This window comes from Syngnathus floridae, chromosome 9 (genome assembly GCF_059516105.1).
Source record: "Syngnathus floridae isolate MCC-2025c chromosome 9, RoL_Sflo_1.0, whole genome shotgun sequence".
NCBI lineage: Eukaryota > Metazoa > Chordata > Actinopteri > Syngnathiformes > Syngnathidae > Syngnathus > Syngnathus floridae.
The window spans coordinates 10,428,811-10,452,645 of NC_142421.1; the positions used below are offsets into that span (position 1 = coordinate 10,428,811).

The following is a 23,835-nucleotide window of genomic DNA, read 5'->3' on the forward strand; positions in this document are numbered from 1 at the left end:
AAACCCCGCCCCTTAATGCCGTTTCACCAGCCTTCAGGATGCTCTGCTGGTTTTTGCTTTCTCAGCACCATGGTCGTGTGTGTGCGTGAGTGTGTGTGCGTGTGTTCATTGTGTGTTTAGGCTCATATCAGTCACGTTAACCCTCGGTGAAGAGGCAGGATAGCTCACAAAGCCAGCACAGCCAACACTTCCAACAAAGATTAGGAATGTCTGTGCAAATCAGGTTTTTTTTTCCCTGTTGTAGATTTGAGTGAGTTGATTTGTGCTGAGCTTGCTACATGAAACATAATGTTACTTATTTATAGTGTTATATAACATATACATTCTCGTTAAACTGCTATCACGATAACACCAAAATTGCTGCAGAGAATTTTTTTAATATAAATGTATTTTATTTGCTGCTGCAAATAAAAATGTTGCTAATGGTTTGTATCTAAACTCGCACGTCCCAATCTATTTTTTTTAGTTAAAGCCCTTTTTGTGTGTTTAATTTTTAATGACATGTGGTGTTGCGTGCCTGTCTGAGTTATATTTTGTCACCGTGTCTCCGCCTCTCAGTCTACAGCAATTTAAAGTGGGGCAAGCAACCCGCATTGAAAAGCTCAGCCCACTAATTTGTGCTTGGAATATTGTAGCTTTGAAATGTTAGCAAAAGCTTTTCCATGTTTTAGGCTGTCACTGTTACTTCTCTTCAAGTTACACAATGTATTACAATATTATTACAGTCCCATCACTGGTTTGAACTGAGTTTTATTTTAATAGTTCAACTACAATGTGGTGAAGGGTAAAGAGGCTTAAGATGTGTTTTTGCAGTGCTAAATAACCCAGATGGCCTGTGGTTTTGTTTGGAGGTGCAACGTCACACTCGGAGCGGAGCTGCTGGGACTGTCTAGTTCATCCACAGATGACTCATTGTCCTGCTGAGTGTAATTGCATCAAAGAAAACATGGCCACCCCTCTTTTGTAACCATGTTCTTTCCATAAATGTGTCTTTATCCTCTCTACTATATTCAATTTGAACTAGGACTTTTAATCCACCCATTTATTAAAACCATAACAAATATTACATACCCTAATGATAGTCCAAAACAAGTTTGTTAAAGCAATGTTCCTACTGTCTCCCATTAAAGTTCACAAACAAAAATTAGGTGAACATTCTGTTCCTTTCCATCCTTCATCCCCCTGCTATCTTAACAGGACGCCTGTTTTATTCTTATCTGAGCTGAGTGCCAGGATCTGCACACTGTCAAATCTTTGACACGCTCTCAAACAACCAAACTGAACACTTCAAGAGATTTAGAGTTGAGAATTCATTCTGTTAACCTTTGACTATCCCTCCACTGCTTTTCTCAGCTTCATTGATGAAGTACTGGTACACGCTATATTTAGATTCCAGTTTGTGTAGGGGGTTTGGGTTGTGCTGACCTGCCGCATGTTTTTCTACAAAAGGCTCATGACAGTTGGTGTGAGGTACTACATTTAGCTAACTATATTATACTTCATGTGTCAAGCATATACAACACAGCTGTCAAACTCAAGGCCCGGGGGCCAGATACGGCCCGCCACATCATTTTATGTGGCCCGCGAAGACAAATTGTGCATCAAATTCGTGTGTCATTAGTAGAATTGCAAATTGTCTTCACTTTTAATAATATCTTTTTGTTTAAATATTTGACCAGTTTTTACTCATCTGATTTGAAAACGAGTTATTTGTCACTTTGTTTTGTAGCTTTTACTGTATATAATATGAGGTGCTCATACATTTATTTGGGTTGACAGTCATAATGGCTCTCCGAAAGAAGCTGACTACAATGCAGCCCGCCAAAAAAATGAGTTTGACACCCCTGATATACAACATTGAGTGGATCTAAAAAGTCAGCACACCCCTGATCAAATGCCATTTCTTATGACATAAAAAATGAGACCAAGATGAATAATTTAAAAAAAATAGTTTTAAAAAAGTAAAATATTTGAAGGGGGTGAATAAACTGACATAATGTGTTTCCACACTATATTACAAGTAGAAATGTGGCTGTATTCCGAATGAACAAATCTCATTCAAGCCTGTTCCTTTCCAAATAAAGTGTCTTTCTTAGTTAATAACAACTTGGCATTTGACCAGGTGAATGTAAACTGTTTTTACCAACTCTAAGTGCCAAGAACAACAACGTGGAAAAGAAGAAAAGCAACGAAAGTACAGACATTCACAGCGAGCACCCGAGTTGAGTCATCGTCATCATTTCGAAGCCATTAGTGATGCTAATGTGTCTTCTCTTTGCAGTGGCTCATGCGCAGGATACGCAGCACCACTCTACAGAGAAGCCCCTGATCCAGTGCTTTAAGTGCAGGCAACCATGCAAGGGCGAGGTGCTGCGAGTGCAAAACAAACACTTTCACCTAAAGTGCTTCACCTGTAAAGGTACAGTAACACACTGCTAAGTACGCAAACAAACATACACAAAACTCAAGGTCTCATTTTTGTACTCTATATTAAGTAAGCATAAATAAGAAAGACCTTTTCTTGCTCTGCTAATTTTTTTTCCATGGGTGCACCGTCACCCTGGGTGCTCAAAAAAGGCCTTCCTCAAAGTTGCAAATCAAATGTTGTCCAGAATGCAGTATCTTAGTAATGTGTGTAATTAGCCTCTTTCACATTGTTTAAGATGGCATTTTCCTGGCTGTCTGTTCTGTGTGTACTGTAAAGTTCTAATTAGGGTTGAAATCTCTGGAGCTATTTGCCAGATAGTGATGCAATGCCACCAGTTAAGATCATGGCAGAATGTCAAGTTTAAAACCAACGCTCACGGGGCTATCACTTTTTGTGTTGAAAATATTTGTCACTGTCACATTGACATTTGTCTAATTACGTTAAATAGGACAACCCGTATCGGCTGTGTGGATAGAAACATGGCGCTTCAGTGCAATCGTAAAGGCAAAGGCAAATACGTACTATGCCTTTATTGTGTAATTTGCCAGAAACATTGACATTATATAATTGTATCTGTGGAGAATTATGGGATGTATTTTTATTTGATCTATTTCGATTATAAAATAGCAGTGAAGGTGCAACCCTGCAACATTTTTCACCGCATAGCTAATTTGACCCTTTTCTAATAGGACACTGGCGCGGATCCTGCCTGGTTAAGTACAGATGTGTTTCATCCAAATATGTTTGCCCTTATTCTGAAATATTATTATAAACGGTACCAAGTAGTGACGTCTGATTGCGTCGTGAAAGACTGACGCAGAAGAGCTATTTTGCTACTGTATTGCGGTCTGAATTCTAACCTAACCGCAACTTAAATAGATGGCTCATCTTCACTCCAGCCTGATTTTAATGTTGAACCGTATTAGAGATGAATTCCTGGCATGATTACTACATCGGTGCCCTCGGCTAGCCTCACTGTCTCCTTCTTAAAAGCTCAACTTGTCGTAGTGAAACCTTTAGTGGTTAATCTGTGACTGATGCCCTGTTACAGCTATCAACAAGTACCTAGAATAACAAACTCCAAATAAGCAAATGCTGAGATTAGTACCTATTTCTGTCCTCCGCAAGTGGATGTACATGTCTTAGCAGGGAGGTACAGTTTGTAATGGACTCAAGAGCTTGTGAATGGAGGGAGTAGTGCTAAACACAATTCTGTTTTTGTTTTTTTTAATACCCTTAAAATGATTATGCAATAATGTGATATCTTTTTATAGCAAATGATAGTCAGCATTAAAAAGGCATTTCTTCATTCGCTCCCATTCATCCACAGGGTTTTAGCATAGCTCATTGCATAACAATGATTAGAGGAAACATCCAAATATGTTGCTCCCTTTTTGTGTGGCATTTCCAAAAGCCTTTTAATTCACAAGCTCGCATGCTGTGGCGCCGGAACTGCGATTCACGTAATTATGTCATCATGAGGCGCTTCAAATATAAGTCAGCCAGTGTCTTGCTATTATCCCAACTCCTCTGATATTCTTCTATTAATTAGGTCTTTGATTTGCAATCCTGTTTGTCATAATGACTAGGTCTTAATTAAATACACGGAACTCACTGCAGTGTGAAATATATTTAGGCATGTTATCTTTTGGGGCATATCAAGGGAGTTTCCTGAGCTGCACAATTGTACAATTGTTGCAGAAGGCACTCAACGGTAAAAATAGACAGACCTTGCATTTCCATTACCATTGAAGCTTGTTGGTGCTTTGTCTTTGAAAAATGATTAGCGTCATGTTTCTATTTGAAAGAAATTAATATTTGGTGTATTTTTCTCAAGCACCCAGGGATTTTTTCACTCTAGTAAGTCTTGACAACTGAACACTGACTAGTGGGCTGACCAGTAAACGGACCATACCACTGTGTGTGTGCTCTGTTCAGCGTGTGGATGTGACCTGGCCCAAGGCGGCTTCTTCATGAAGAATGGAGATTATCTCTGCACGGTGGACTACCAGCGCATGCACGGGACTCGCTGCAATGGATGCGGGGACTTTGTGGAGGGGGAAGTGGTCACTGCACTGGGCAAGACTTATCACCCTGCCTGCTTTGTTTGCACCATTTGCAAGTAAGAGTCAAATATATGTTGAAATGTAATAAAAAGATTAGCAGCTGAATTCATCTGATGGTTAGATTGGCTACATAAACATTTCCGATTAAATATAAATAATATTAGATGAAGTCCCATTATTGCCAGCATACTTAATGTGTTTCTGACCAATCCTCTCTGACCACGCTCGATAAATTTTAACCATAGGATCTCGGCTCACTTTATTATTGATGTTTTCCCCCATCCAGACGGCCGTTCCCTGCCGGCGACAGGGTGACCTTCAACGGGAAGGACTGTCTGTGTCAGTACTGTATTGAGCCCATGTCTCCTGGACCAAAAGACGTTCTGGGCGCCAGCAGTAAGTCGTTTTTCAAGGTTAATGTATAGGAAGGCATTGTCTTTCAAACACTAGTAATTAAGTGTACTATCAATCACAGCGCGGGGGGGGGTAGTCGCACGTTAGAAATATGTGTCGCCCCAATTAAGCCCCTCTGCCATTTTAGTTGATATTTTAAAATATATGTATTCATTATTTTCTCAGTCCACCTGTATTAGCTCTAGGAGAGAAAAAATCCTTGCGCCATCCCTGGGTGTGGCACAAAAAAAACTCAGCGACATTACATCAAACTACAGCCACAATAATAAAGACATTGTTCATACAGTATCATTCTGTGACCTACAACAACCCTCTGGTGACTCATCTTTTATTCATATACTGTAAGTACGGTATTTTTCAAAAGACAGTCAGTATCATACAGTATTAATTCGTTGTATAGCCCCCCATCCTCTTAGCCTGATAGTGATGTCATAGCCCACCAACATTGGCTCAGCAACCACTGGTGAGTCCAACTGACTCTAATAATTGGTTTGCTGCACCAGGATGATGCTGCATGCCTCATACTGGTGCAAAGAAGGCGCTCTGCTCATCATGCAAAGCTTGGATAGCCTGCAGCCTGAAGGAGCCGCAGTGCTATAAGGAAACCAGAACACACATTTAGCCAGATCCGAGGAAGTGTGCACAATCCCGGACATCTATGTGAGGCCAGAGGATGACGGACCCACTTATCACCCAATGGTAGCAGCCCTCAGCATGGGCCCGAGCCATCTCTAAACGCAGCAGGCCGCCCCTCCTATGAGTAAACAGTCCCCACCCTCGTGGACCACCAAGGACCAGCCCAACGGGCATCAAGAAGAAAGAATAGGTCATGGGGAGGAGGCGTGCTGGTACCTATAGACTCATTCAATTATGCAGTTAGAGCTAATATTGTGCCTTTTGGTTGTTTAATATTGCATATTGAACATGTACAGAGTAATCAATCACAGAAGACTAAAAAAATGAAGGCTTTTCATTTAGGGAAATTTGTTCTCTTCTCAAGAAATGCCATTCTAAATTAAACAGGCGTTTTCTTTTCCTGGCAGGCTTGGAAATTTGCATCCTCTGATTGCTCACCCTCTGCTTTTTCTCTCTCCTACCATCGCTCTCATCCCCAGCAGTATGCCTTGTTGGCATTTGAAGAGCTTTCAGACAAGGTCACCTATGAATAAGACATGCTTATTCTCCTCACGTCATTGCCACAACCCCGTTATGCCTTACGTCCTTTCGTCCCCTGTGGTTGGAGCTGGCTCTGCCGCGCTTTCATCCTCTATTCATTAAACAAGAGATGACTTGAGTTTGCTGTTCATTAGTCAAACCAACCTCTGCGACTGTTGAGAGCGTCTGCATGCTTCTTCAATATGGAGGTAGTTTTTAAAGTAATGGCAAAAGAAATGTTATTGATAGAAAGAGGCAGCTGTCAGAACCTCGCTTTGCGTCTCGGAGCTCACTTTGCGTGCAGTCGTTATCACTGTTCGGGGTCTTAATATTAATGACTTAAAGTGAGAATGTAATCCGTCCACTCTTGTTACTTGACAATGTTTTTTTACGCGTATATGAAGTTGACAGCTTTCCAATCCAATGTAACTTTTGTTCTTTTAGATTGTGCAGGATGCGGTCGCGATATCAAGAATGGACAGGCTCTCTTAGCATTAGACAAACAGTGGCATCTTGGTTGTTTCAAATGTAAGGCCTGTGGAAAAGTGCTAACTGGAGAGTACATCAGCAAGTAAGTAACTGCACATTGTTGGATTTTTGTATGCAAATGTTGAGATCTTTATTATCTAACCAAAATAACTCATTTGTGCTGTAAGTTTTTTTTGGGCATTAACCACTATGTGAAAATTAAAAAAAAAAAAAAATAAGTACACAAATATTATAATATTCTTATTAATCTATACAAGGTTGAAATTACACATCCAGGCTCAAATATTAGCATGGTGAAAGGATGGCAACCAAGAAATAATAACATTTTGAAACTTAACGGAATTAAAAGCTCCCCATATGGACAAAATAAAATTTTAGACAAAGGTTTTATGGTCAGATAAGACTAACTTCAAACTTCTTGACTGCAATGACAAGATATCTATTGGATGGAGGAGTCAAGGAGAGGCTTTAAAACTAAAAACACTGTCGCAACTATTAAGCATGGTGATGGTCGTGTCCCTCGATCATCTGGTTGAGGTGAAACTTGCTAATTGACGTTTAATACACTGTATGGGTGAGTGAAGATCCCAAATAATTCTTTCTTTTCATAATCATTGAAGATGTAGTATTGACGTTTAACACACGGTATGGGTGAGTGAAGATCCAAAATAATTCTTTCTTTTCATAATCATTGAAGATGTAGTATAATCATTGCACCATAAAAAATGTTGATGCAAATAAATTATTACATGAAGATGGCATTTCTGGCAAAACTAGGCCACAACTATAGCTGACTTACTGTTTAAACTGTACAATGGCTGAATGAACTGAATTGAACCGTACTGTTCAGCGGAAACTTGGCTGCATATTTATTTATATTCCTGTATTTTTAGCAACTGCTTGTAAGAACAATGTTCTCGGTGTTCAACATTGACTTCCTCCACTTAGGGATGGTGCACCGTACTGTGAGAAGGACTACCAGATTCATTTTGGAGTGCAGTGCGAAGCGTGTCATCAGTTCATCACAGGCAAAGTACTTGAGGTAAGAGACAAAGAAAGCCATTAGTATGAATTTTAAATACAGGGGTGTTTGGCCAATTTGGCTACATTAAAGTTGTCGTTGCTCTCTTTATTTAAAAAAATTATATAACATTCTGTTGAAATCTAAATTCAGTTTGCCATAAATGTAGTTTGTTAATCTGTGTTGTAATCTCCTCAACACGGAGCCAAACAGTCTCTTGACATGAAAGTGTTCTAAAAGATTAATTCTGGGTAGATTTTCAGCTTTTTATGACTCTTAATGCTTAGGCACTCAGCATGGTTTGCCGCCAATTACATAAACATTACATAAAATACCAAATGTGATTTTTTTTTTGTGCATCTGCAGTGAAACTATTATTGAAGCATCTCTGAAATGAGTTCAAAATATTACCGCAACTATAATATCTATATGTGCTAATGTATAATCAATGTTTCAAACCTATTGCCACACGTATCCCCATCAAGCTCGATTGCCTGGCAGACAGTGATCCAATCAGACAGTGAGTCATTTAATGGTATGAAAATGTCACTGACAGCTCGCCCGGTTTACGGTAATCCAGTATTAAGGCTGGACTATATGACAATGGGAAAAGATCTCTGAATCTCCCTCCTGAGCTGCTGCCAAAGCAACTGCGCTGCCAAAACGATGCCAGGCTGTCTGACAATTTAATCAGCGACAAGTTAAGCATCTCTTGAACTCTACTGGCTTAATGAGTGCCACGCTTACTCTGCATAGTATCAAACGCATGTATTAAACCAGCTAATATGGAGTACATAAGGTTTATGACATAGCTGCTTTAAATTAAGTGTTGGTAATGTATCAATGTGGTGAGGAGAAGCTTTCCAACTGAAATAATATTTGAAATGCAAAATCTAATTATCCTTGAATTTTCTAACAACAGCATATTGTTTCTTGATTTAGATGTTACTCAGATTTACTGTATTTCGGGACAGCTTCCAGTCTTCTTCCAAAATATCTTGCTGAGAGGTGGATTTAAGATTCAGGGGGCTAAAAATATATGCGTAGGCCTAGTCCAACACTTGATTAAGACCTGTTTTTTTTTTTCTTTGAAATACGTCTTGAGATATTATCTGTTCCAGTAGAATAGTGGCCACTCAAGATGTACAAGAAGGTATTCAGATTTAATTGAAAGCACTTATCATCAATTCGTAGACCATCCAGCATGATTACACGCTTCAATACGGACACTTAAATTTGTCTGAGCTTTTCACATTGAATCATTTTGAACAGAAATGAGAAATTAGACACTGAATTCAGCTTTTCATAGCCAAATTTGAGCCAGTTCACTGGGCTTAATTGAGCATAACATTCAACCACTAAAACTAGTTTTTCTGGTCAATAGTGACAGTAAATAACTACCGAAACGATATTTGATGTTTTCTGACTCAGCTATTCTCTCACCTCACTGGATCTAATGAAACATCCCTGGGTTTAGCAGGCTTTGAGGTTGCGAGCATAGCTGAGTGAAGCCAGATTATTGGGTTTATTTCCTCCCGCACTGCTGCGGATGTCATTGATCTTCCCGCATTCTCTGAAGTCAGGTCTTTTCTTTGCACTGTGTGTTTTGCAGGCGGGAGATAAGCATTACCACCCTAGCTGTGCGAGATGCAGCAGGTGCAATCAGATGTTCACAGAAGGAGAAGAAATGTACCTGCAAGGTGGGGCACATGCACTGATGTTATCTTAAGCAACAAATTTAATGAATATGAATGTCTTTATTTTATATTATTATTACTAGATTATTTTTAATTGTCCAGTTTTGCTCATGCCAGCATCATCGCTAATGCCAAGCTAGGCTATCCAATTGAGTGACATTTCTCTCACGGTAGAAGCAAGCCTGATTCTACAGGAATCCTTTCCAGAATTGCAGGACTCATAAAGGGATGAGTACTTGGGCTTGGGAAATAATCCGTCGCATTGTGTTTCCTCAGGATCAACAGTATGGCATCCTGGCTGCAAGAACACAACTAGAACAGAGGAGAAACACAGGGAGAGGGTAGGAATGTGCATGTTCTGTTATCCTGACTGAAAGCGCATTTTGTTCATGTCCCATGACAACATTCTATGCGGATGAAGAGCAATTCTGCATGTGCAACAATTTCTATAAGGGCAAACAATTTCTACCAGGGCAGACCTTTGTGAAATGAAAAAGCTTCGGAGGTTTTAAAACGTCACTTTTGGAAATGGTTGACTTATCTGACATTCCATTAGGTACACTTGCACACTCTGCTTGATGTATCAGAAGGAAAAAACAATCGTTATTGACACGAGTAACTAAAAACTGCAAACCAAGTTAATAATTGATTTATCGCCAGTATCATAAAACTCGCATTGCAGAAATATATATCTGCTCATATATTCCATTTTAGATTGTTTGATTGCATGAGTGTACCTAATTTGTGTCTGCTAAGTGTATGCGGGGGTGCTGTATGAGTGATGACAAATTTAAGGTCACATGAATGGCAAGGACCCTAAAAAATAATACATCTTTCTCGGGTCCCAAATCACAAGTGGCGCCTCTGAGCGTACGTGTGAACTTTTGAGTCAGACTGGAGATGAACAACCCCTTCTCCCTTCCTCCACAGCTACTGCCTCCGTCCCATTTATTCCTTCAAAAAACAGAAAGGCAGGTACTGTATTCGCTATGGGCTGTGAGGCGGGTGCATCATCGTGTTCCACCATACATATAGCACGCAGGGAGGTCACTGTTTGCTTCCATCTGCTGGACATAGCTTGCAGTGCCCTCTCCGTGATTGCACATGAAGCCATTCAGAATAATGACTAATTTGTCTTCTATAAAAGCCCCATTAGGTTAAAAGCTCATTTAATTATACTACATTCAAGATTGCTGCTGTCATCCCAACAGTTCATTTCTCATAAGCAGGCAAGGCAACACTTTGGCACACTCATTCACTTTGCACATTTGCAAATGAATGACCTCATCGTGAGATGTTGAAAAGATTTGAAATGACTTTGCATAATTCCAATTCAAACATAAATACAAGGGTTGCAAATCTCTGCCATCACTCATGCTCATAACGGTGAAATGATGTTGGAGTGTTTTGTGTAATATGCAATGGGTGAAAACAAACTGGCTGCCCTCGTGCGCCGCTATGACTAAATGTCGCGTTTGGATGCTTTCCCCTCCTGCAGCCGACGAGGTCGTCATCTGAAAGTATTTGTTCCAGACCTGGTTCAAGCATACCTGGCTCACCGGGTCACACAATCTATGTAAGATATTTCAGCCATACATCTCAAAGAACGTTTCTTCCCTATCAATCTCTTCCCCACCCCATTTACGTACTAAAGCGGAGAATGCTTTTTTTATCTCTTTGCTCATGTCTATATGTGCATGTTTGTCTTTATTTATCTCCTTCAGGCAAAAGTAGACAATGAGATTCTTGATTACAGAGACCTAGCTGCCATTCCAAAAGTCAAAGCCATTTATGACATTGAGCGCCCTGACCTTATTACCTATGAACCTATGTACACCACCTCCATGGAGGAGAGAGAGGAGAGACGAGAAAGTGTAGGAGAGGTAAAGCAGACTGCATGCACTTCCCATTGCTTGCACTGCATCCTTGTGGTTATGTTGAATGGCAAGAATGCTAATTCCTCAGATGATCCTCTGTTTACTTGTGAAATGTAAAATACATTTGAAAAGAATCTCACTTTTGTTCAAGATTACTGCTGTGTGCGCCTTCTTTATATGCTAATGGCACTTCACTGTCCCTCACAGCTTCTTAATGCCAGGAGGGAGCGCTCACCCTTGCCTGATGAAAAGGTGAGTTACGTCAGTTGCTGATCCATGCATTCATTTTCTAACCTTATTATTAGAATCAGCATCATAGCAAAGCTATGAGGCGGTCACGAAGCGACATCCTGGATACAGACACATAATACATTTACTCACAAGTGCTGGGACACTTTGAGAAATTTGCCTACAGATTGTTGATTTTTTTTTTCTCATGTCCAATGTCCTTGAGGGTCTGGAAAGGCGTTTACAAATCAAATTTATTATTACTGCCAAAACTAGGACAAGCGCACCTTCCCACATTTTTATGACTGAGTGATACTTCCGTTAAATGTATTTTATAAAGCTACTACATCATGACTGAGTATTTTTTTCTCTTATGGAGCAGGGATTTGATAATGGTGATTGACAGTTCTGCTTTGTCTTATTTTCCAGTATTTTAGAACCATGTCTCCAACCCTATCCAATGAGGTGAGCTTAGTGATTTATCAAACTTAAGTTTTCTTCCTGTATGTGTATTTTAAGTATAGTACTGTTTAAAATATCATCTTTGTATCAACATTTTTATGTTCTCTAACACTGTGTATATTATTATATTTCAGGGCTGTTATGACAAGAGAGAACGCATTCTCCAGAGGTCCACCAGTCAGGGTTCCTTAGGCTCGCCAGTTTATAATCGCCATGGTTACACTCCCACTCTGTCACGTTCCCCACAGCATTTTCACAGGCCAGGTGAGTCCTTTGTGGATGGTTTGTGTAGTCGTATTGGTGCTTTGCGACTAATGAAGTGGTCTTAGGGAATAACTTTAGCCTCGTAAGTTTGGGTTCTCACTTCCTGCTATTTTTGTTTTTTACCATGTTAAAAATAAATTTCACTGAAATTGACTGATTGGTTGTTTTGTTATTAAACTCGATGAAAAAAAAAAAAAGACATTCCACAAACAACCAGACAGCCAATTTGCCTCCCCAGCATCACACTACCTTTTTTAATTGTATACAAGAGAGCAGTTTGATTTATTTAGTTTTACCTCGGTTGTGATTTCTTTGCTCTTTTCAATGCCTGCAAATTTCCCTTTTCATTTCCCCCCTCACATTCTCAACCTCAACCACCCTCCCACAATGCCGGCGGTTGCTGCTGGGGCCCGCACTCCCTTCCTCCCCGCAGAAGCTCTGACAGGCATGCAGAAGCTCTGCTCCTCCTTGTGCAGTAACAGTGTGGGCTCCAGAAATAGTGACTCCCGCCCCACCTCCCCCTTTAGACACCACTTCCTCCCCCATAGTCAAGGTAAGCCCCCCCACAACCACCATGCCCTTCTTACGCCCCCAAAGAAAGCAAATCATCTCCATCGCAGCCTGTGATGCAACTTCATGCTGGTCTCATCTGTCACTAATCTCAAAAGACAAATTGTGCCATCTGTCATGACACTGACACGACTTGAGCATAAGTGAACGACAAGCTCCTAGTGTCTGTGTATTTTCCGTTGGCATGCATGCCATTGAGAGATTGTACAAATCACTTTCTACCATGAAAGTTGAATGACGTCATCCTCCACATGATGCACTTTACCACTCCTTTCAAAGTTTTGTTGTGTAAATGGACCTGCATTGTTGTAAATCACAATCCATAGAACAAGCAACGTGTCACGTACATGTAACAGTAATCATCTCCATAATCTACCACTCTCCTAATGACATTCATCTGCTCCATCAAGACTAACATTGAGCCCAAATTCGGCCAATTTGTCTGTTCACCCATCCCCATTCGGGTCGCCCTTATACATCCCTATTTACGTTCCTTTTTTGGTTCTTCTCACTGGAGGCACTGACCCACCAAGCGGCCGGAGCTCCCCTCTCCCGCTCAGGCCCGACAGCCGGCCGGGCACCCCGCCTCTCTCTATGACCCCTAAACATTTTCACCTCCCAGGTAGGAGTCGGAGCACACCCTGTCACTGCTCATCTATTTCTAGCTCTATCTCTTTGTCGATATCTCTCTCACACTCGCTCTCTGTCTCTGTATACGGATGTTTGCTAAGTTGCTTTTTACTATTAAAACATCGAGAGAGAGGTGAACTTTAGACTGCTTCTATGGGTAAAACTATGTTATAATAATCATTTATGTAATGGGCTTTCCATAAATGCTGAAGGCTCTTTAAATGTGATTTCTTCTATTTGACAAATTACAGATCAGGGCAGTAACATCTACAGAAAACCACCCATCTACAAACAATATGGTATCTTCTTTTTCTTTTATTTTTACCTTGTTTTCTCTTGTGAATTGTGACTGAATACTAATGTGAGGGGGTTATGAAGCAAAATGTGTAAGATTATGAATGTTCTGTGTTGAAAATGTTTTATTTAACTCATAGTAGCCCACCGTCAATATATGTGCACTGTTTGAAGTCTGTCTCTAATACTTTCCCAGTGATCCCTGAGAAGAATGTTTTGTAATTTGTTCAATTTGGGCAATCAAATCAAATTGAACTGTTTATTTTTTAGGGGTAAGGGGTATTTTCACTACTCACAAAACGACTCTTACAAGCTACACCTTCTTAAGTTTCTCTACACTTTTGTAAAACTTTCTAGAAAATGCACCATTTTCTAGTTTCAGCACTTTTGGCACAACAAATACAATTTCCAGTTGAATTGCAATTTGTGTTCACATTTTGATCTCATGAGAACAAGACATCTTATAATCGATCAACAGTACCTCCCCGTTGCGAGCTTTCAGACAGGATGTTGCTAGAGGGAAGTGACCACTGATTTTAGAGAAAGACTGGGAGAGTCACAGAAAGGCATAGAAATGAACATCCTTGGAGATTTTCATGGTTTACACCTGTTTAGAAATTTGCCACTCTGCACAGAACAAGTTGTGCAAAAAATATAAGCAGTGAAAGCTGCATTCAAAAGTATAGAGAAAGTGAAATTAGGTTTACTTTGCAGTTTAGGTTAATCCCGAATTTATTTTGCGAATTGTACATATATCTCACTTCAAAGTAACAATAGCATGTAGAAAAACAAAGAAAATCACTATACTTTCTTTCTATGTACTTTGCTAATCATCAGGTGCCCCTATACTTTTGACAATACACACGTGAAGTGACATTTATTGTGAAAATTGCTCCCCGCTGTCACCTACATAGATGAAGCTGACTCTATGTAGCATTTATTGACTTGTCATGTGGAAGAAAGGCTTTGCTTTGTGTTCGGCACACATTGCTCTTATGTGGTTGAACCACTGTCCAAAACGCTGAGAGCTCAGTTGCCATGGTTACCAACCTATATACATACAGCTGCCATAGCACGTCAAAGCAAGTCGGCTGATGACATCATCAGATCTGCCACCTTCCCTGCCGCCCATGCTCCCTCTCCAGATGACAGCTGGCAGAGCGAGGGTGATTGTTGGCCCTGCTCTAACATTCTATTAGGTACAGTAGGCTTCTAACGGGCATGCTTGCACTGCAGCCATGGAATGGCAAACCTCGCTTAACTAATTCCTGTTTCCCCTTGTCGCTGCTCTAAATTCTTAACTGCATCCCTGCTTTAGGCACATCTGGTATCTGGCACATTTATTATGTTCCGCTTGCACACATAAAAGCTTCTTTTGCTACAGCATTATTTTGCTTATGGTAGCGTTAGCATCAGTTTCACTTTTTTATGTTACGTCCCTCTTCGGTGTGATATGTACGTATGTATACAATAAAGCCACAAATGGCTTGGACAGAGATAACTGAGACTGACTTCAAACTGACATGTGTCCATGTGTCATACACCTGTGCTGTTCTGTGTATTAGATGTGCGGTAAATCCAGGGGGTACCAAAGTTGAACTCGCATCATGTCAGCGCACCCAAAGATTCCAAAAAGTCCCCTGTTTGTCTGTCCTGTCAACTCTGTCTCACATTTGTGTTCATTTTGAGACCTTGTATATGATTTACTTTCAAGTCTTGATGAATAATGTACAACCAGTGGCAATGCTCCTTTTCTTACTATTATTTATAATTGTTATAATATATCAGTTGCACTATCCCAACTAAATGTGCATCATGATATCGTCTTGCGGGATGGACATGCAGTACTAAGAAATTTATTCTGTGCGGGCTGTATTTGGGTCCTGCAGGCACAGAGGGAAGGAGACGATCCAGAGAAGAAGAGGAGGAAGATGCCTTGAAAAAAAAGCAGCTTCAGGAAGAACATCTCAACAAGGTCAATCAGATAGTCCTCGTTATAACAATTAGATATTCTGTACACGTTTTTTATCCTTAATTGCCTTCTTTGGAATAGTACTTGACTGCAAAGTGTGTTTGTATTTAGATTCAGTCAGGTTTGGGGAAGCTAATTCTCAGGGAGGAAATGGAAAAAGAGCAAATTCGGGAACGCCACGTAAGGAGTGTATCTGCTCAGCGCTATGACACCAAGCAGGATAACGGGGATGCAGGTAAAGAGAAGCATCAATGAATCCAATTATGATTTCATAGAATGTATATATAAATGTTTGGAATTTTCAGATCCAACTTCTCCAACTAGAACAAACTCTTTGCCTGGATATGGGAGGAATGGCCTTCATCGGGTGAGACCTCAGTCATACAGATGTTTATTTATGCACCCTTGTGATTATCATGTTGTTGTCCCATGGAAAATGTGCATGAATAAACAACTCTCAAGTGTGTCATATTATTTTCACAATGGAATAATATCTTAAACTAAACTAAGCAACATCCTTCCACTCTGCAGCCCCAGTCAACAGATTTCACGCAGTACAACAGCTACGCTGACATGTGCGGAGGAGGTAGAGGTGAGCATCGCTAGCAGAACATGTTTACCGAACATATTTCACAAAAAATATTCCTGTCGTAAAATATTCCGAAATAGCTTTGCCACTTGTAGCTGACGTGATAATTTAAAATATCTGTTTAACGGTGCCCCCAATGTGTCGTCAGGGACACACACGTGGTGTACAGTAGCTAGTACTGACAAGAAATAAGAGTGTGACAGCAAAACCATTAACTGTGAGTCTCATTTTCTGTCCCATTTTGTCCTGCAGAGTTTCAGGTATGTCCCCCATCTGCTTTTCCACATGGCATGCCTCCTCACCTCGAACCACAGATTTGCTTGCAGTAGGCCTTTTGCCCTGAATGCACACTGTCCACTCTCGCTACACGCTTGTCGTCGTATGTCATCTAGATGTCACCTACGGGGCATGCAGTCATTTGAAATGCACTGCCCAGTAGCTGAGCAAGTGTACTCTACGTGCAAAGTGCAAGCACCACCTCATGTGTAGTTGTGTTTGTCTGTATACCAATGTCATAACCCAAGCTAAAAAAAAAAATTAGTTTTTTTTTTTTTTTTTTTTTTACAAATTCACCTCAGAGACACATAAACATCCAATTGAACAACATCTGCCAATCATGAATACTGAGATCCTGAGCGGTAGTCAAGCTCCTTGCTCCATCCAGTGAAAAGTGTATCCACTGTCATAAAACAACAAAATACTCATGCCATTAACCCTGCAGTCCCCTCCCTCTATATTATATTTGTGTATGTTCTATTCTTTAGCACATTAAGGATGGCCGTGCAGCACTTGCAAGGATGGACAGGGGAGTTTCTATGCCTAATATGTTGGAGCCCAAAGCAAGTATCTTCTTCTTTTTGTACTGATGGCAACATGTGAACTACATTGTATGGGCAAAAGTCCACCTTGTTAGTTGTCCCGTCCATCAGGAGTTGGACTTGACTCCTAAATATTCATTCATTCATTCATCTCCTCTTAAATATTAATAGTGTTACTCATATGTCTTAGAAATATTGTCTAAATTATTGGAAATGACCTTAAATGGAAAAAAAAAAAAATCTGTTCAAAAGTTGTGTGCCACCATGTTGCCATGGTGCTCAATGCATTGTAGACTAATCCATGTGACCTTGCTTTGGTCATTTACATATGCATATAAGTACACAGACAGTATTAGCTACACATGATAGAATGTAAAAAACGGGGCACTCCTAAACAAGGCAAGATGTGTGAGTAAAGCAGATGAGGCTGAAGAAGATTCTTTGTTTTCAGATGCAGGCCCTTGTAATCATTATTTGTGCCGGCCTATAAGAGAGGATCTGTATAAAAAAATAATTTCAAAGAAATTGCAAGAGAAATTCAGGAATTTGAATTGACAGTGGAACCCAAAAGTTGAACTCAATTCGTTCTGGGACGCTAGTTGACTACTTAACTGTGTAGGCATTATTTTAAGTTCAACTCTTAACTGTACCCGCTCTTATTTACTAGTCTTAGTGTTCTTCCAGTTGAATGGACACAAACATCCCCATACACTCCAAAATCTTGCGCAGTTCTAAACTTAAATGGCCACAGGTCCCAATACTTATGTTCATATATTGTGTGTAAAACAAAAACAAAAAAAAGAGTACAGCGAGCCTACACTATCAATGGCTAAAAGTTTATAACCAAAGTCATATAACCAAAATATTTAAACATAATGTTTCCCTATACGTTGATAGAAGTCGATTACTCCATATAGTGCAGGGACATCAAATTGAACATCCAAGTTGGAGAAGTTCCAGATTTAGCATGCTGCTTCAGGAGCATTTCTCTAGTGCTTAGCATGCCAGCTTCTTCATGTTCATCTGCACATAGCTTTGATTTCTGGGGGCTGGATACTGTATGTGCTATACAGTGGAGAACCAGCACCTAAAATCCCATCTAAAGCACTCATACCACTATATACTGAGTATATCGTATATGAAGCATGAAATTTGAAATATCGTGTCACAAAAGATATATTTCAAATTCAAAATTGAAGTCTAACATATTGTTTTTACCCACACGTTCAAAACAAGTCCCCTTGAGTCTGGAGGTCGCTCCAGCACGCCGATGTTCTCCTTGGCCAGGAATTGTCGGATGCTTAGGGCACTGTGGGCCAACATGTTGACATGGTAAAGCAGCCACAAATTTTCCTGCCACAAGTCTCATGTCTTCTCATACACGGAACGAAGCTAACGCTACAGGATCTTTCTGGAGACGTGTTGGTTGATCCTTGATGCTCTTCACATCAAAAATTTCGATCAACTTGACTTTGCACTTTGACTGCCTTGCTTTCTTTGGGCTTTTCCACTGAAGGCTTTGGCGTTTGGTTGTACTACTTGAAGGATTCCTCAATAGTATTGACTCTCCCTAGCAAGTCTAGTCTCAATCACACTTGGATTTCGTTGAGAGCCTGACTCAGAAGATATTGACAATATATCACAGTTGCGTACTTCACAACAATGGCAGTGAAGGGGAAACCATGTACTTTGTTGTCCTTGCTTGAAATGTATCATTTGTGACGGCAGTCTTGGAAATTTTTTGACACACCTCGAAATGGAGCTCCCACTAGTGTGTGGTCAGAAAATTAGAAAAAATATAAACACATTGCTTATCCAGCACATCGTCACAATTTTGATTTGCCGCTTTCTTTTCATATAAAGTAGGTTTGTAGTTTCGTTTTGGAGGGTTTACTTAGCCAGCATTACTAATGTTACCCGTATATAACCTTGTCTACCCGTTCGTTCTTGACCTATTGCACGTTAGAGTATGCACCCAACTAGCATTTCCCCAAACGACTGCTTTCACTTTCAGTCAGCCTCCTTTCACATACCTCTTCTCTTGCCTAGTTTTCCCTCTGTCACGATCACAATTAAATTCACGTAGAGTAATTATCCTTTAGTTAACTAAAGATGTTAATCGTCAAGCAACTTGGGTGTGTGACCCTGTACACTGATGAGTGTTTCCCTCTGAAGGTGTATCCCTATGAAATGCTCATGATAACCAGTAGAGGGAGAGCTAAACTGCCCAGGGACGTGGACAGAACCAGACTGGAGGTATCGGTGTTTGTCCGCCATTGAAGCTAGATTTTCAAACTTTGTGTAATTGCATGTTACACAAATAGAGCATTAGCAAGAATGTGCAGTATTATATTCTCATCATTTTTGCAGTGATCATTTCAATGGCTTTGGTGCTAACCCCCACCTCCCCCCTCCTTTGTTGTCTCCACCTTTTTAGCGCCACTTAGCACCTGAAACGTTCTTTGACATCTTTGGAATGGAGATCCAGGAGTTTGACAGGCTTCCCCTGTGGAAACGCAACGACATGAAAAAGAGAGCCAAGCTTTTTTAGCGCTCACAGCAGCATGCATCTCCACACATACACATTCAAAACAATAATGTAGGCTAGGCTTTGGTTTGTTTCCTTTTTTTTTTCTACCTTCTGACATGAACTCTGTTTGCTCCAACATTTCCTGAGACTGTCAGCTGAATGGTGCGACTCCTTGTACAGGAAACTCATCTAGAATCGGTTTCATGTTCAAAAGTGACGAATGAATGATAAATAGGCTCACGATATTTGTATTGATAGCGCTTTTTTTTTTCTTGCTTTGCTTTTTTCCTTTTTATGCTTGTTGCTTCCTGCTGTTTGTTGCTGTTGACTCCTGTGGATCTTTGTAAGTGTGGTAGAACCTTATGATGCCACAGAATGTCCACGCTTATAGCCTGAACATACAACTGCTTTCTTTTTGCTTGGACCAAAAAAATATTTGGTCCAAAGGTTGCATCAATTGGCTCAGTGAGTCCAAAAAAAAAAAAAACACTGGGAAAAGCAGTTACGTGACCAGGTGAAAGAGTTTTTTGCTGCCTCTACATGGTAATGAACAATCCAAGCATCTACAATACATTAAGCCTTCATCTTGAATCCTGGACATTGCAGCTTTTATTAAATCCTTAAAAAAAGAAAATGGCTGTCCTCTCAGGCTCTCTGAAACATGGCTAGACGCTTACCCTTTACATGTATTGGGAATATAAATCTTAATATATTTTATTGCCATACCCAATATACAGTAAGAGATAATTAGATAATGCACCTAATGTAAGCAAGCCTGTGTTTGAAAATCTTGTTTTATACAGTAAATAAGAACCCACACTGCCGATTGTTGTATTGGACACAAAGCCAATAAAGCTTTAAAATCACCATGAACCACACGATTGCTAGCTGTACCAAAGCTGCTCACTGCCTCTCTTCTGTTTACTTTGTGTTTCTCAACCAAGCACACTTTCACGGGGTGAGAGGTCTGAGGACGAGGTGACTTTTGTGGAGCCAACCGCAATATATGCATGTATAAACACTTTGAGGCTTTCATTTTAAAAATTGGCATTCGGTTTAGTTCTGCAAGTATCTGATCAATTGACACAGTGGTAAACTGTTTAAATAATTTCTTGACTGATTTGAATTGATCTAAATCTGAAAAAAGTATGACATAAATTTTGAATTTATTATTAGACAAATGAGATCCAAATCAATATGACAAAATAATTGGATCGGCACAGTTAACTATCTAGTGATGATCATAATTATTTGCAGTGGTGTCTGAGTGCAATTTGTAATATTAAGGGGTCCTTCTAATAGCTTTGGCTGATATTCAAAAAATAGTAACCAAATAATCATTTCATGTAGCACAGACCATACAGTGCAGTATAGTAATTCTTGAAATTATCAATATATTGTCAAAAGCAACATCAATGACCTAGGCAAGGTCAGAGGTGGAGTCACTGACTAAGAAATTTAATGCAATTTTTTGTTGCATTACAACTTAATAAGGCTTCATATGAACTGTTTATTCAACAGTTTGAGGATGTTGCATGTTCAATATTTGCACCATTCTCAACAGGAGTTGTTAAAAAGTCATCAAGAATGTCTAAAGTTGCAGAGGGAGGTGGCAAAAGACAGACAGAAGAACCTGGCCGAGCAACAATCAGAAATCTCTGTAAGTTCTCAATGGGAAAGGTCCCTAGCCACAAAATATGTTGATATAACTGCAAGAAAAAACAATTAAGTGATATTCCTTCATTTGTCATGTAATATTAGCCTTTGGAGTTTAGGTTTCTCAATTTACACCGACCATTTTGCTTACTTCTAGCTCGGGTCAGCCAGTAGTTCAGAATGTTCACTTCCTTGATGATGTATGTGTGACAATAATTGATTAATTAATTGTTTATTATGATTATTAAATTATTTAACCTTAAAGAAAACCAAACATTAATAATTCTCTAAAATGATGAGTGCTTGTACTTCAGAAAAAGTCCTATCTGATAAAGGAGAGCATAATAAGAAAATATCTGGAGATCCAAGCCATCCTGGGCAACGACCTGAGGACAACGCTGTCACACTTGGAAGCAGAGGAGCGAGCTGCTGTCTCAGCTCTGGACTGGCTCATGGAAAGGAACTGGTCTCTGATGCAGAAGACGGAACAGGACCTGGCAGAAATCACAGCAACTCTAGACCATGCGAATTTACATGCTCATGCAATGGTGAATAAGCATGATGGGGCATACCCATAAATGAGCTGTGCTGTTCTGAGTGAAATTCTCATTCTGTGTAGTGCCACAACTATAGTGATGCTTGTACAATACATTTTGTTTCATTCCCATTCTCTTGCTTCTTCTCAGCCAGACCATAAAGATGCAGGGCTGGTGGATAGGTATGTATTATCACCACAATTAAACTGTGATAAATAACAAGCATAATTTAAAACCATAAGCGTGACTCACCATACTTCTATTGCTGATCGACCTCCTCCAGAGGGCCACTTGCACTTGATGGGACAGAGTGTTGCAGCGTGAGCTTGGACGCCGCCAAAGCTGAGCAGATTCTCAGTCTCACCGACAACATGCTTTTGCTCATCTCGTCTGTCACTCCTACCATGAAGAATCTTGTGAAAAGTTGTGAGTTTAACCACACATTTTATCTATCATAACTTCTTCATAGTTTATTTTCACTCAATATGTGTTGACAGATTCAAGTGATGTGTGCTTGGATCCAGATACAGCCCATCCCAAGCTGCTCGTATCTCCTCAAGGAGACAGTGTCACCTACACGGACACATGGAAGGACCTTCCTGACACCCCTTTACGCTTTGACACCACTCTTAATGTCATCAGCTTGCAAAGTTTCAGCTTTGGCTGTCATTACTGGGAAATGGACGTGACGGGCAAGACCTACTGGGAGCTTGGGGTCACGTATCCCAGCATTCCACGCAAGGGCATCGCTGAAGACTGCTGGCTGGGTCGAGGAGATGAGTCGTGGTGCGTTGAGTTTTTTGGTGGGGAGTATACAGCCTGGCACCGTGGTGTGCCCCATCGACTGCTTGTCACAAAACAGTACTGTCGAATTGGAATTTTGTGTAATTTCCCAGCCGGGTCAGTGATGTTTGTGGGTGCAGACGACATGTCACCGCTGTTCTGCTTCTGCGCAGGGAGCTTCTCCGACAGCCTCCACTTGGCTTTGTGTCCTGGCCACGATCACAATGGAACCAATGCAAAACCTATAGTAATATGTAATGCAATATCTTCAGCTCCACTTGTTTGAGATTCATTTCCAAGCCTGTGGGCTGATCTTCAATTCACCAAACAAACATGTTGTTAAAATATGGAAGGAAACCGAATAACGCAGCCCACACATGCATAGTGAGAACATGCAGCTGGGATTCAAACACAGAACCACAGACTGTGAGACAGATATACTCGTACCATTCCATCACTCCTTTTGAGGAAAAGTAGCTGGGGTTGTTAGTCGCATTAACTTTTCTGACTTTAGAATGAACTTTACGGTAAATTAGTGGCTCAAATGCTGCGTGAACAACAATGAGGGTCGGTGGTCTGGCGGTCTATCAATTTAGCTTCTCTTGGAATTCAAATATTTAACAGACAGACTAAACATGAGTCAGCCTCAGACAAGTTAGACAATATTTTTATAGCCTTCCAATCCCATTAGTGTCGTAACAACAAAAACAGTTATATAAAGTGTTTTATATGATCTATTGAAGAATCTGTTAGCTTTGTTGACACTGTGGCCAGTTTCATTTTGATATAGGCTTTACTTTCTTCTAAAAAAAAAAAAAATAATTATAGAGGGGCATTGCAAGACAGTACTTTCCCATGTCTAGGATTTCTGAATATTTAACAATAGTTTGATATAACCAAACCATATAATAACACCTCAAATCCACTTGTCAATTAGTCTGGATTTTAAATTACACTGCACTGGGTTTGGGGTAAAATGAGTTTAAAGAGCAGTGGTCGTTTATTTTAAGAGTCAGCCAGTGTATGTGGCTCCAAAGTCTACAGTCAAACAAATAAGTTCCTTGAAAATGAACTTTTCCCTTAGGGTCACAAAATGGGATGGTTGTCGGGGCAGACATGCACTATTCCATGAGCCCATAAGTGCAATGTAACCAAAACAAAACACATCAGAACCCAATAGTAATATTTCATAATTACTATGACGTGAAGGTTTTGAAAAACTTCTACTTAGTCTTTTGATTGCAAACTCGAGAAAAATCTAACTAGGCCTACACAAGGAAGGTTCTTAGTTTTTTGTATTAAAATGTCCATGGTCGAATCAGCTGAACAAAACTGTGTTTATGACAGTACTAGAAA

The 23,835-nt window shown here is 40.1% G+C and overlaps 2 protein-coding genes across 13 annotated transcripts in view; both read left to right on the plus strand.

The window, feature by feature from the left end:
• Positions 1 to 20,370, plus strand: part of ablim1a (actin binding LIM protein 1a) — a 31,612-nt gene extending 11,242 nt beyond the window's left edge. For 4 of the 12 annotated variants that reach the window (XM_088385909.1, XM_088385916.1, XM_088385905.1 and 1 more), the window contains exons 2-22: positions 2,282 to 2,419; positions 4,367 to 4,550; positions 4,781 to 4,890; positions 6,508 to 6,634; positions 7,501 to 7,594; positions 9,186 to 9,273; positions 9,547 to 9,611; positions 10,201 to 10,245; positions 10,769 to 10,846; positions 10,995 to 11,153; positions 11,355 to 11,399; positions 11,805 to 11,840; positions 11,972 to 12,101; positions 12,535 to 12,654; positions 13,189 to 13,293; positions 13,553 to 13,600; positions 15,485 to 15,570; positions 15,679 to 15,802; positions 15,873 to 15,934; positions 16,099 to 16,159; positions 16,409 to 16,724. In XM_088385909.1, the coding sequence (XP_088242035.1) occupies positions 2,282 to 2,419; positions 4,367 to 4,550; positions 4,781 to 4,890; positions 6,508 to 6,634; positions 7,501 to 7,594; positions 9,186 to 9,273; positions 9,547 to 9,611; positions 10,201 to 10,245; positions 10,769 to 10,846; positions 10,995 to 11,153; positions 11,355 to 11,399; positions 11,805 to 11,840; positions 11,972 to 12,101; positions 12,535 to 12,654; positions 13,189 to 13,293; positions 13,553 to 13,600; positions 15,485 to 15,570; positions 15,679 to 15,802; positions 15,873 to 15,934; positions 16,099 to 16,159; positions 16,409 to 16,485 (1,982 nt within the window). In that variant the 3' untranslated portion in view covers positions 16,486 to 16,724. Of the gene's footprint in view, positions 1 to 2,281; positions 2,420 to 4,366; positions 4,551 to 4,780; positions 4,891 to 6,507; positions 6,635 to 7,500; positions 7,595 to 9,185; positions 9,274 to 9,546; positions 9,612 to 10,200; positions 10,246 to 10,768; positions 10,847 to 10,994; positions 11,154 to 11,354; positions 11,400 to 11,804; positions 11,841 to 11,971; positions 12,102 to 12,534; positions 12,655 to 13,188; positions 13,294 to 13,552; positions 13,601 to 14,653; positions 14,795 to 15,484; positions 15,571 to 15,678; positions 15,803 to 15,872; positions 15,935 to 16,098; positions 16,160 to 16,408; positions 16,725 to 16,920; positions 16,996 to 19,149; positions 19,231 to 19,411 lie in introns of those variants that run through there. The other 8 variants (XM_088385911.1, XM_088385906.1, XM_088385917.1 and 5 more) reach the window with 7 other exon arrangements.
• Positions 20,371 to 20,927: 557 nt separating this feature from the next.
• On the plus strand, positions 20,928 to 23,741 carry LOC148393435 (putative E3 ubiquitin-protein ligase TRIML1). Its single transcript, XM_088385237.1, has 5 exons — positions 20,928 to 21,164; positions 21,475 to 21,708; positions 21,847 to 21,878; positions 21,980 to 22,122; positions 22,194 to 23,741. The coding sequence occupies exons 1-5, from the start codon at positions 21,006 to 21,008 to the stop codon at positions 22,763 to 22,765; spliced, it is 1,140 nt and encodes a 379-aa protein (XP_088241363.1). The 5' UTR covers positions 20,928 to 21,005; the 3' UTR covers positions 22,766 to 23,741.
• Positions 23,742 to 23,835: the final 94 nt, after the last annotated feature.

Coding starts and splice junctions, on each gene's coding strand:
- LOC148393435 (XM_088385237.1), top strand. CDS start 21,006: ATGAACTGTTTATTCAACAGTTTGAGGATGTTGCATGTTCAATATTTG. Junction 21,879..21,979: donor GATGCAGGGCTGGTGGATAG/GTATGTATTATC, acceptor GACCTCCTCCAG/AGGGCCACTTGCACTTGATG. Junction 22,123..22,193: donor GAAGAATCTTGTGAAAAGTT/GTGAGTTTAACC, acceptor ATGTGTTGACAG/ATTCAAGTGATGTGTGCTTG.